The sequence below is a fragment of the Anas acuta genome, chromosome 2 (assembly GCF_963932015.1).
Source record: "Anas acuta chromosome 2, bAnaAcu1.1, whole genome shotgun sequence".
NCBI classification, from domain to species: Eukaryota; Metazoa; Chordata; class Aves; order Anseriformes; family Anatidae; genus Anas; species Anas acuta.
Window position 1 is genome coordinate 120,100,321 of NC_088980.1, and position 12,119 is coordinate 120,112,439.

General features: G+C 37.1%; 1 protein-coding gene across 2 annotated transcripts in view; it reads right to left on the reverse strand.

Annotated features, from left to right (window-relative positions):
- The window catches only part of CA8 (carbonic anhydrase 8), a 47,445-nt gene that overhangs the window by 10,368 nt on the left and 24,958 nt on the right, over positions 1 to 12,119 (reverse strand). For both annotated transcript variants that reach the window (XM_068671940.1, XM_068671939.1), the window contains exons 4-7: positions 11,458 to 11,553; positions 8,988 to 9,050; positions 7,571 to 7,619; positions 4,665 to 4,777 (exon numbers count right to left, since the gene is read on the reverse strand). In XM_068671940.1, the coding sequence (XP_068528041.1) occupies positions 4,665 to 4,777; positions 7,571 to 7,619; positions 8,988 to 9,050; positions 11,458 to 11,553 (321 nt within the window). The remainder of the gene's footprint in view (positions 1 to 4,664; positions 4,778 to 7,570; positions 7,620 to 8,987; positions 9,051 to 11,457; positions 11,554 to 12,119) is intronic.

Sequence of the window (12,119 nt, forward strand, 5' to 3'; positions counted from 1 at the left end):
GAAATCAAAAGGAAATATCACTTCAAAAGTTATGTAGGTATAGGTGCTAAATATATATACATATAAATCAAATATAATCAAAAATCAATATAAAACATTTCAAATGGTCCAAAATAATGTATTTTTGGTGTGCAGACTCTTTTTAGATTTCACTCTAACCTGATGTAGTGGACAGTGTCAGAGCTTCCATCTTCATCCCTCGTATAAGCATCAAGCTCTATGTGACATAAGGCTAAGAAAACCAATGCATCTCTCAGCAACATTATACCTTACTGTTCAACAGTGCTGTGTCTAGTCTTTTGAATATGTAATTAGAATTACTCCAAAAACTGCGTTTGCTTTTGCTTTGGCATATTGTCAAGCTACCTTAGCTGGATACAGCAAATGTAGTTGAAGGCTGACTCCTCTAGGCAGAGGCTCTGTAGCAGCACCCACCCTGTCGTGTCTCACTATTAGCTCAGCTGGAACTTGAAACTGAAACTATACAGAAAGCAAAATGGACCCTGAAGTATTTAATCATTTTATCATCTAAGAGGTTGCAGAGAATGAATTTCTCCATGAAAAACACCCTATGAAGGGTTAAAGGGAGAATGCAAGTGTGATTCCAGAATTAAAGGAAATGAGGTACTAAACTAAGTAATGACATTTTTATTCTTATATTGCTTGCAGAGAATACTTTTTTTCTGCAATGGATGACAATCACCTTCATTGTTGTTTTCCACTCTAAAGCAGAAATGATACAGACTTATTTTGATTTATATTTTATATATTTTATATTTGATTTAGAGGCTAGTTTTGCTCTGCTGCTTTTTCCTTAAAAGCCAGCGTGCTTAGAAATGAATGTTGCTCTGCTTCTTGCAGCTGAGATATAAAGCAATAGTTTAGACTGAAAAGATTAAAAACAGAAAGAACCATAGAAGGTCCTTGAAAATGCTTTCAGAAGCAGATTCCTATTTTGGAAGTTTTGTGTTTGTTTGTTTGTTTGTTGTGTGTTTTTTGTTTGGTTGTTGTTTTGTTTGTTGTTTTTGTGTGTGTGTGTGTGTGTGTTTTGTTTTTTTTTAAAATGTTTATCAAAAGCAAACTGAAAACAAACCCACTACAGGCTTCAGAACTGAAAAAGTCTTCAGGAGTCAAATGCTGTTAAATCACTTAAATAAGTATTGTACCGTCTTTCACCATCACTAAACTAAATCAACTCTGGGAAGTCTGAAATAATTGTAGTTTTAGAAGAGGCAGTGGCATTTTACAGGAATGTGTCTTTTGTTTGATCTTTTGAAAATGAAATACTTCAAACAAACACAGATGAAGGATAGGGAAGAGCAGACTCTGCAAACCTGGCATTTGTGAGTTATCTACTACTGCAACTACAAATGCTCTGCCCCAGTCCCTATAGTGAAATCTTTCTCCAGGAGGTATTCCCCACAAAGCAGTTTCCAGTTTCTTCAGTCAGAAAAGACTGATTGGATCCCCACGTCCGTTCTTCAGGGAAGTCAGGAATTGCAGCCCCACTCTGGAGGGGTAATTGCTTCTGAGCCCACCAGTCTCCTTGCTCAATCTTTCATATCATGGTTCAGACCCCACTGTCAGAGACTTGGTGACATACTTGGTGGCATTCTTCAGTTTTTAGAAGTGGTTTTGTCAGGAAAGGACATTAGCTGTGCTGATGGTACTTTTCATATTAAATTTCCATGTGAAAAGACAATATGTGTGCCCTATTCATACTGCTTCATCTAATACGGAACCATTTACTATTTCCTCTTCACCATCTTATGCCAACCCCTCACATGACAATGCTGTAAAGTACACCCTGTAGAGGATATAGATACTCTAGAGACACACAGATAAACATCCTTGAATATTAACACATTTTTTAACAGGAATAGCCATCTACACCCAATAGTCCCTAAGTATGACTCTACTTTTCACACTGAAATTCAGAAGCAAAGTGAAAGAGTAATTCCACAATGTTAACAATCACTTTTCTACTGAGTGAAAATAAAGTTAGCTTATATTTTGGAGAACTTTGCAAGAATGTTTTTGCCACTTTCCAATAGTCAGATTCTGAACATTGCTTTATTCTGTTTTACTTAAATATTTGCTGAAGAGTAAAACGCACAAAACAAACAATATCTGCAAGTTTTCTATATGAACATTTATTTTACGTGAGAAACAGAAGTATTACCTTCTACTTGAGAATTTCACATGCCTTCATCACACCTTCCAAGAAAACAGACCTGTCTCTCAGTGAATAAAATACCATGAACTTCACAGATTGTTTTATTTCACAGACTACTACACTAATTGTGCACAACTCCCACTCCAGTTTCAAATGCTAGTTACTATTTCTGCCCTTTAGGACTCAACTTTGAATGAAGTAGACAAAAGGACCAGAGATCTCGCCATTCAATACAAAAACAGTTAACTCTGACAATGAGTACAGCAGAACAACAGCTCCTCACTTCACCATTGTGTAAAACCCCTATTCTGACTGGCTTAGACAATGTATTTGTTCTGGGCTTCAGTGAATAAAAAGCACATTATTCACAAATGTCCTATTAAAAGTATATATATATAGTGGAGAGAAGCACAAGCAAGTCTTTTTCAATTTTCCTCCTGCTCTTTGCTGGCCTAATGGGAGAGAGTTTTCTATTTTCTTGCATTGTATTCCAGCAGTGTACCTCATGGGTAAGGGGTCTTACAAAAGTAGTCAAAGCAGTTCTTTCTGTGCTGTATATTTTAATGTAAGATAAGTGAGGATGATAAAAACACAAAAGCAGGGCAGGAACGTGCAAAAAGAATACTTCAGGATGCAGCTTTTCAGACAAGGTTTGATCTCCTTCCCACACAAGTCAGTAATAAAACTCCAGGAATCAGGTTCGCCAAATCTCTTCATGTATTGTGAATCATCTTGGCATGTCTACTCCAATCTCTCTCTGTTCCAGAGACACATCTTTGCTGCGCACTATGTCAGTGGCAGGGTGGTCTTGTCACCTAAGCCCTTCCATGACTTGTGAGCCCTTCATCACTGCAATGCTCTCGTTGGACTGAGTTTATACCAACCAAGGTAATGCAACAGTAAAGACCATTTACCCTTCAGCCACAGCAGGTCATACTAATGCATCCCTCTCTTTTCCCCAGACACTTTATATAATGGAGGCTCTCTGTTAAAGAAAGGTAAGCAAGATGTGCTCAATAATCAAAGCCTGAATCACAGGTTGTTACACCACTGCACAGTATTTCTTTTCTGGAGATTTATCCCCTTCATACCACATTCCAACATTTTGTTTTCTTGCGGTAAATGAACATAAACATTAATTAAAGTTTCATTTTTCTGCATAATTCCTCCCTCATTCAGCCCCAACATCATCTCCCAGAAAATGAATGGCTTGAACTATACCCTCCTCTGTCCACTGACTGGATTATAAAAGAATAAAGAATACAAAAGATGTAACTAACATGAACTAAAATGTTATACAATGTGTCGGTCTAACAGCTATAATTGTTACACCTTTGATTAAGTCCTCTTATTTATCCATACCTTGTCTGACCAATTAGCTGACACGTTACAAAATGCACTGTTTTTAAAAGTTATTCTGAATTTAATAGTGCCAACAGAGTTCTGTTTCCATTTACTCAGTAGTAAGCAGCCATAAGACTTATCCTTTCATAAATAAATAAATAACAGATTAGTGATTGATAAAATACATCTAATTGGCAGGCAACATACAATTAAGCTTATTGGGAACTATCACTTTTATCCTATGATTAGAACCAGAATCCACTCTCCAAGTGGGAAAAAAAAAAAAAAAAAAAACACTGCTGATTTAAAATGGTATGTTGTTAAAATATTCTGCTGGGGTTACTAGCAAAATTTTAGATTATTAAAGCTGAAATAATACAATTTTTTCACCTTTATGCTTTTTTCCCTTCTGTTTGCACATCCTTCAGTGGAGAAAATAAAAATTAATGCACTCAGCTTCAAGGATTTTAGATAGTTTCACTTAAATATACCCACATTTCTCCAGGTGGGTCTCATAGACTGCAGGAGAATAATCATTGGAAGTTTTTGTTGCTTTATTGGGATTATTTGTTGACAAGCTTGAAATTTCTTATATAGAAATACTTATGTGACTGTTAGATATTACAAAAAATATACTTAAAAATACGTATATGTGAAATCAACTTTAAACAGGTAGTTTCCACTTGACATTTATTATAAAATAGAACTAAAAAACAGCAAGGCAAGTTAAATATAGTTGAACACAATATAGCTAGCTTGTACAATGTTAACATTTTTCATTCTCTGGGACACAGTACACAGTATCTCCCTGAGCTTTTTTGTTCCTTTAACATCAAAAAGCAATGATATATGAAAGCTTACAATTACAAAGAACTGAATTTCTTTTGCCCGTTGACTTCTTTCTTTTTCTTTCACTTAAATACAGAATTATTTTAAATGCAGATTATAAATGATAACGTTTTTCATCTCTGACCTTTGCGTTGCCTTCAGTGACTCAAAAGGCTTAACCTTTACTTGAAAAGCCATGTACTGATCTAATGGGATCTTCATGGAGAACAAATATAATGCCCTGATATATATATTTGCACGCTATAACCTTTAGCTCATAACCATATTACAAGGTCACTTTAAGCACAGCTGTTACCTGCACTTGGGACACAGTCAAAGGGTAGCGAAATAATATCCAGGTGACACCTTCACTGCAGGGTGGAATGGTGAGGGAGCCCTCATACACCCAGTAGTCACGCAGGAGAGGATCTGAAATTAAAAGAAACATAGAATTTTAATGACACTAAGGAAAAGGATTGTGTCGTTTAATTATGACGACTTATGATAGCCATGGGCTTGATCCTATGATGAAGTAAGTATGGAGTAAGGTAAGGTGTGAATTTAGGACCTGCCAAGCACTGTCCAATGCTTTCTCATATGACTGCACATGAGCACACAGCTATTACTTAACAGTAACTTCTCCCTGTAGATGAATGTTTTAAAGATGAAAATGCCACTTCATAAACATGGCAAATAACATGAGCACAACTCCTTAAACTAACAGAGCAAATAAACCATATCTTGGGAAAGAGCCTCCAGTTTTCACAACTCCACATTCTCTACTGCAATAACTGATGTTTGACCTGCTCTCCTTTGGGCCTAGCTCCACGTTTGAAAAACAAATGGAGGAATTGGATTTCTTCTCAACACTCTGGTCATGCAGAATCTCAAACCCACTATTGCATGGAGCTTGAAGTTCACTGCTGGATTAAAATATCAATCCCTTATCCTTAGAACAAGCAGAAAACATTAGGGTTAAGAGGCATCCCATTTTGAAGGTAGAGGGGATATGTAAAATTGTGACTTAATTCTACATTTAGGATATGTCTTGAAGATGAATTTACTTAACTTTTTAGAAAAACAAAAACAGTGAAAACAGCCCAAACCAAACTTTTCAGTTCATAATTCTGGTGACATATTTTTTGAGATGCACTAGTGCCTGCTAGCTTTGGAAAGTGAGCTGGACTCCACAGGAAAAAACTCAGTATTTATTTAAGAGATTACTCTGTTGTCTCTACGAAAACATACAACAGTTTATCTCAGCAGAGTTTTAATTTTACATACAACATATTTTAATTATTTCAGTTTTTATTGCCCAGACATTCCAGTCACACTGCACTTAACTGAAACTACACAGGGTTGTCCTTTGCTGCTGTAGGCCATAGTCATAAATGACTTCCTGACTCAGCTAAAGAAGCAGAATAAACTGCTTGGTTGTAAAAGAGGGGAAAAGAAACAAACCTAGAGAGCAATTGGAGACAAAGAGTAGTTAATTGTGACATGGAGAGCCAGGGGAAGGTTGTGACTAGCTTGACAAGGACAGGATGGGGGGATGGGAACTGGAATAAACTTGCTTGGTTGACCTAACCTGTTACTGCCATTTCACTACTAGCTAAGAGGACTGTCCTTAGATTTAAATCTTGCTAAAGAAGCCTCTGATCGTCAGTGAATAGATTTTGGTTTGCTGATATCATTTTCATTCTCAGTTATGGAATTACATAGCAAATCCATTGCAAGAAAGTTGCATTGTCAAGCACTCAAAGTTAAGAACTGCAAGAATTAATTCAGCCCATCCTGTGCACGCATTATGACACTGTCTCATTACATGATCACATATGAATTTTCTAGAGAAGCTTTCATCATTTTTTTGCAAAGATGGATGATTCTATCTTGAAAAGCCACAGCTAATATTTGGCTTTCTCAGCATAATATATGGTCCTAGGTCTTCTTTTTCGCATGCTATTCAAACCCTGCTTCCTATAAAGACTAATTTTCTTGATTTTTCATTTCTAGTGCACTCATTTCTTCAGTGTCTGAGTGCTTCATGTATGTAAGTTTATCCTTTCAGCACCCCAGTGTGGTGAGAAAGGACAGACTACTCCCAATTTTTAAAGCTGGGGAACTGAGGCAAAGAGAGTTTAAGATCAAATGCATCTATTCATTTGAAGTGTTCAACATGAGATGCTTAGAACCTGATTTCTCAGAGTAGTTAACTTTCTAGCACTTAATGCAGTCAGAGCACTGCTCCCATTGACTTCAGTTGCAGGTGTAAGCACTCAGCACTTCTGCAAATCAGACCCCATGATCTCAAGTCGGCCACCTAGAAAATGAGGAACACATAATTAGAGATCACTTATGAAAATTTTGGCTTATGTGACTTGATCAGCATCGGGAACTGTGAGGCAGGGGTCCTGTAAAAATAAATTCTGGTAAAGTATGTATTATCATGCATGTATATGAATGGACACAGGCAGCCAACCTTAATTCCTGCAATTCCTAAATGCTGAGCACTTGACTTTGCAACATAAACCACATTCTTTTTATATAATTAAAAGTTTAATATAGACCGCGGTTATTTGGAAAATTAGTTTAAATATCTTGCTACTATGGCATGAAATTTAGCTCAAAAGATTCCTTGCAGAAATATTTGTTTTGTAGAAATGCATTTTTTTAAAGTCACTTTTTTTTCAAAACAAGGTGAAGTGTTTTTTCTTATTGTTACCCTTGGCTATATGAATTTGAATTTGCCTCCCACTGACACTATCCCCCGTATCCTATACAACTGCCATTGCATTAAGGCATTGTCTTTTGTTGCTTACAAAACACTAACTTGGTAAGGGGCAACCTTACATTTTCTGAAGTTATAACAAGCCTCTATTTAAGGAAATCATCTTCATATTTCATGCAGAAGTAGAGAAAGGATTACACATCACTCTCCCCCTAGGAGGGATAACAAATCATCAAGAAATCTAGCCACAATGTTGCCAGCAGGGCACTGACTAGAATATCATATTCCACTCGCATGATGGAAGTGTGAATTTATCCCAAGTTCAAAAGGGACTTCTTCCCTACTCCTATTAGCACCATTAGGTGGAAAATGTATTATCACCTGATGGGATACACTCTCAGGTTTGCAGTTAGACTATTCTTTAGATTGAGATTGTTTCAGCCTCTGCAATTAGCTAGTAATCCACCCATACAGAAATAAGTAAAGGCACCTACCTGGCAATAAAGAGTTGGGATTAAAACAGGGTATAGTTTTGGACTTTCCCTGAAAAAATGAATACAAATCAATCTCATCTCTAGTTTCTTATTAAAATGATGATGAATGGTAATGCAAAACACTGTGTGTTTGCTAACGTTAAACCTTGAATTCCTGTGCAAAGCAACCTCATTAACATTCCCCATTTAATCATCACTGTGTTTGTCCTTGCAAGTACACAAACAGTTGTGGATTTCATTGTTTGTTTGTTTGTTTGTTTTAATACATGTTTTACTTCTAAGATTATCTCAGCAATTAGTTAACTTTCTGCCTCTAGTACTTGTGCTCCCTCCAGGCCCCAGCCTTAAAATTCTTTCTCCACATGGAATTCAGGGGTTCCATACAAAATGAGTTGAAAAAACAAGGGACAAAGCGAGCTTTTCCTTGACTGATCTAGAAAACACTAAATACTGGATTCACCTATTTAAGGCAAGAAAATGTTATGTATGCAGAAAGTCAGTTTGATGCTGGCCCTGCAAAAGCCACTAGTAGAAAAAAATGCTCAAATGATGAAGCTTCCCACCACCTTCATCTATTTGGCTGTCTTCAGTAATGAAACTGCACAGTTCTGTACACTAATGTTTTCAAAGTCACCTTCATAAACAATGAGTCTGTAATATTAAACATCATGACTGAAGCTTACCATATATTATTTGCCTAAAAATTCTCATAACAGCTTCTCATTTTTCTACATTTCAGCACCCACTGAAGTGAATGGCTAGTCTCTCCAGAACAATACAGAACTTTTCATTAATATATCTCAAATTGCTTTAAAATCAAGGTAAGTATGATTATTCCCATTTTGCAGAGAGAGATGGAAGTAGCTTGCCCAAGATAGTATAAGATAGTGTTAGATAGCATCCTGGAGAGCACTCAGATCTCCTCAATCTAGATATGTTTTTAATCTGTTCTTCAGCATCCCAACACATAATCCATCTGACAAGGCAGCACTGTGTTTTTGCTGATTTCCCACTGCAACTTAATACAGGTGTTTATCTATTTTTTCCCTCTATGAATTAAAACCAGAAAAGCTTGGAGATGCTGTTACTAGTGTTCACTAAGCATGTTGCAGTGCTTACAGTCACACTGACTCCATAATCACTAGAAAGGCAGTACTTGAAATCAGTTGCTAGTGTAGGAGATCAAACATTCTGGACATCAGACAAAGGAGGTTAACCACACAGATTGTACATTATCTGAAAATACTGTAAAATACTGAGCTTTTGATACAGGCCACTGAACTATGGCTTTCACATGTGGTTTTACTACAAATAAGTCTGAAAACATTCTCTTGGCCTCGGGGTTTCATATCCATCCTTCACTCACTTACTTCATCTCTGGCCTGTGAAGGAAACATTTCTTCAGCTGATGCCTTACCTTGTACTGGATGTCCTGAAGAATTTCAGTTACAGCCTTTAGGCCTACATGTTCTTTTCCTATCTGAAATACAACAGCAAAGATGAATTTCAGTGTTTTGCTATTTCTGAAATTGTGAAACACAGAAGTCAACCAGAACAGTAAGTTCTGTACTTGTTTTTACTTAAGCTACCCAACCTTGTATTAACCAAATACACTGATACATGGCAACTCCAAACAATGAAATTACTATAAAGGCATCAGCCAAAATTTCACAAGGTCTGAATAACTTTAAAGCAGAGACAAAAACTGACAGAGCAAGAAACAGAGTCACAGTTAAGACTGGTAAATTTTGACTAGGCCTGTTTTGCAGCATATACTGCATGTAAATTCAAAATAATGCAGCTCTGTGACATATAAATGCCAAGGATACAGTTTGTCCTTACCAGTTTTTGTCAGAAAAGTACACAGAAAGGAACAGAGTGAACAAACACGACAGACACTTTTTGAATTTGTTCCCACAGTGCAGCAAATCTGGCTCAACATGTCTCTAAGGCTCAGGGGAGTTTTTTTCCTGCCTGCAGAGTGCAGAATGGCAGATCCCCTCCCTCACAGCATCCCTGGGATTTTGCAGGCAAAAGCATGGCTCTCTGCAGCACTGTCTTTACAGAATGTTTTTTAAAGCTTTCAAAAGAAACCAGTTTCCATAAACACTGTTCACTCTGCACACTGATTTCAGTTGCTTCTGATCTAAATCACCCACCTAAAGACCCTAGCTTTTACTTTCTAAGTAGCATTGGCAAAGTAGAAAGACTCAGAATGGCCTTCCACTTGATTTCTTTGCCAACATGTTCACATATGACGTGAAGAATTAAGTGCGAATGAGAGAGAGCAGAACAGCTGGATGCTGAAAAAATTGTTGGCTTTTGGATTTTTATTTAAAAAAAAAAAAAAGGAAAAGTAGATACTAGAAGAAAATAATTGAACATCAACAAAAGGTAGGTTTTATTTCTAGTAATTTAAAAGGGTTTTCTTTTGTTTCAGAATGGGTTTTCAATTTAAAACCTTTGAAGTGTGTCGAAGATATCAAAATCACTTCAAAAATGTAGGTTCTAAATTGCATCAAGGTCTGTCACTTAAGACGGTGAAAATATTCTCATTAACCTTTAAATGATGCATTTGAGAACTGTGGTGCAAAACTATTATATTTCCATGCCATCAGTGGGAAATGGTCACTGAATTTCCTCTCCTCATTCCTTTAATAAACAGCATAACTACTCTTCTTCCTTAGTCAATTTTAATTATATGAAGCCTTTCCTGGCTGATGAAAATGCACTTTGGAATGCTTCAGACTACGGAGACAGAGAGAGACCAGAAAGGGAAAATGTATCATTTAAGTTTCACATTTGTTTAAGAACTTATATATAACTTTCTAACTAACTCAAAGGTTACCTCTGCTAGAATTAGAAGGTGAGTTACATAAGCAATTATGACACAGCCCTCCAGGATACAAAACTGAGAGAATGAAAACAGTCTAGCTTCCATTTTTAGTAGTTCTATCTCCGTGTTGGAGCTGTAACCAATGTACCTTTAAATTCAAACAGAGGTAAAGCTCAAAGGCATTCATAAACTTGTTATGAAATATGACAAATTAAAATCACTGTGGAAGAAAAACCATTTGATCCAGGCATGAATTCTAAGTCTTTTCCTATAAACCTATTTAAATAAAACAGTTTGCCACTTTTCATGAGGAGGATGAGAAACTGGTGCTTGAGGAGTAAAACTGATGGTCTTCTTTATACGATGCAGTCCTTGAAAAACCTTCAGCAGCAATTAGATTGTGGGCCTAGCTTCCCAGCTTGCATTATGCCTTCTCCCAGCAAGCTTTAAGCCTCCATGTCATAGGCTTCTCTGAAGAAAGACTCAGAAAGACTCAGTACAGTCTCGGTCTGATGTCTCTGAAGAAGTAATGGGATCCTGCCTCACATTTCTGCTGTGTGTAAAAACACACTTGCACCTGTGTTTAAAAAAGCACAATTCTGCTACTGGGTTTTGGGTCAGTGGGTTCTTAGACTCTTTTTTTTTTCCTCTTGCCTCCTCTCCTCTATTTCCCCCATCCCTGCACTGCAGGCCAGGAAAGGAGAAGAACATATCAGAGACAGTGAAGCACCTCCACCTCCTGACAGTCCTCATTCTGTCTTCACAGACATGGTGAGTGGATGTCTACTTACAGCCAGACGCAGAGAGAAAAGATGGTTTGACTACACATCACCCCTTCTTGAACTAATATACATTAAATATGCTATTTAAACAAGAGGTATTTATCAACATGTGCACAGGAGACATGACAAAGTGTCTTTTTTATAGACTACCAGCAGTCACACATTGTTTTATTTTATGAAATCATTAAAAATAAAAGAAAATGTAAAGGAACTATTTTTCCTCACACAAATGACAGTGCACGGTAACGACTGCAGCACAGAAAACCTACCTGTACAAACAAAGCAATAATAGCTATGCCGTGCTTCTTCCCCACTGCCTCATCGATGCTGCTGTACAGTGTGGAGTTCCAGTGCATTAGATGAAGCTAAAACAAAGCAGTGAAAATAGACAAATAGAGAAATATGTTTTGTAATTGAAATTAAAACAAACGGACAAAAACACCAGAAATTAACTTCAGCTAACAAAGCCTCCATGTTTGAGTGCTTGTATGCATGTGCATGCCTGTGGTTATGCACGTCTATCTAAATGGATTCCCATTATAAACATCAGGAATCCCAAGAAAAAGAAAAAAAAAGTCAGCTGCAGAAAAAGCAATCTATAGTCAGTTACCAAATATCTGCTACAAAGGTGTGAATAACCACGCTAATGATGAGTTACGTACTCCCTCACTTTGAACACTGAAGTAACACCAGCTCATACAACCTGCCAGCATTGCCTCTCATCCTGTCAGCTCTCTCCGGAGGTATGACTATGGACACAGGCTGTCCAGACATACATTGGACCGGCCGACTGTAATATCTTAATGTCACTTGTCTCACATGTCACCTTCCAAGATGAGTCACTCAAATCTCAGCAGTAAGAGCAGGTGAAGTGATTTCAGGAGAGATTAAACAGAGAGAAAGCTGAGCAGAGAAGAATGGCTGGAGGATT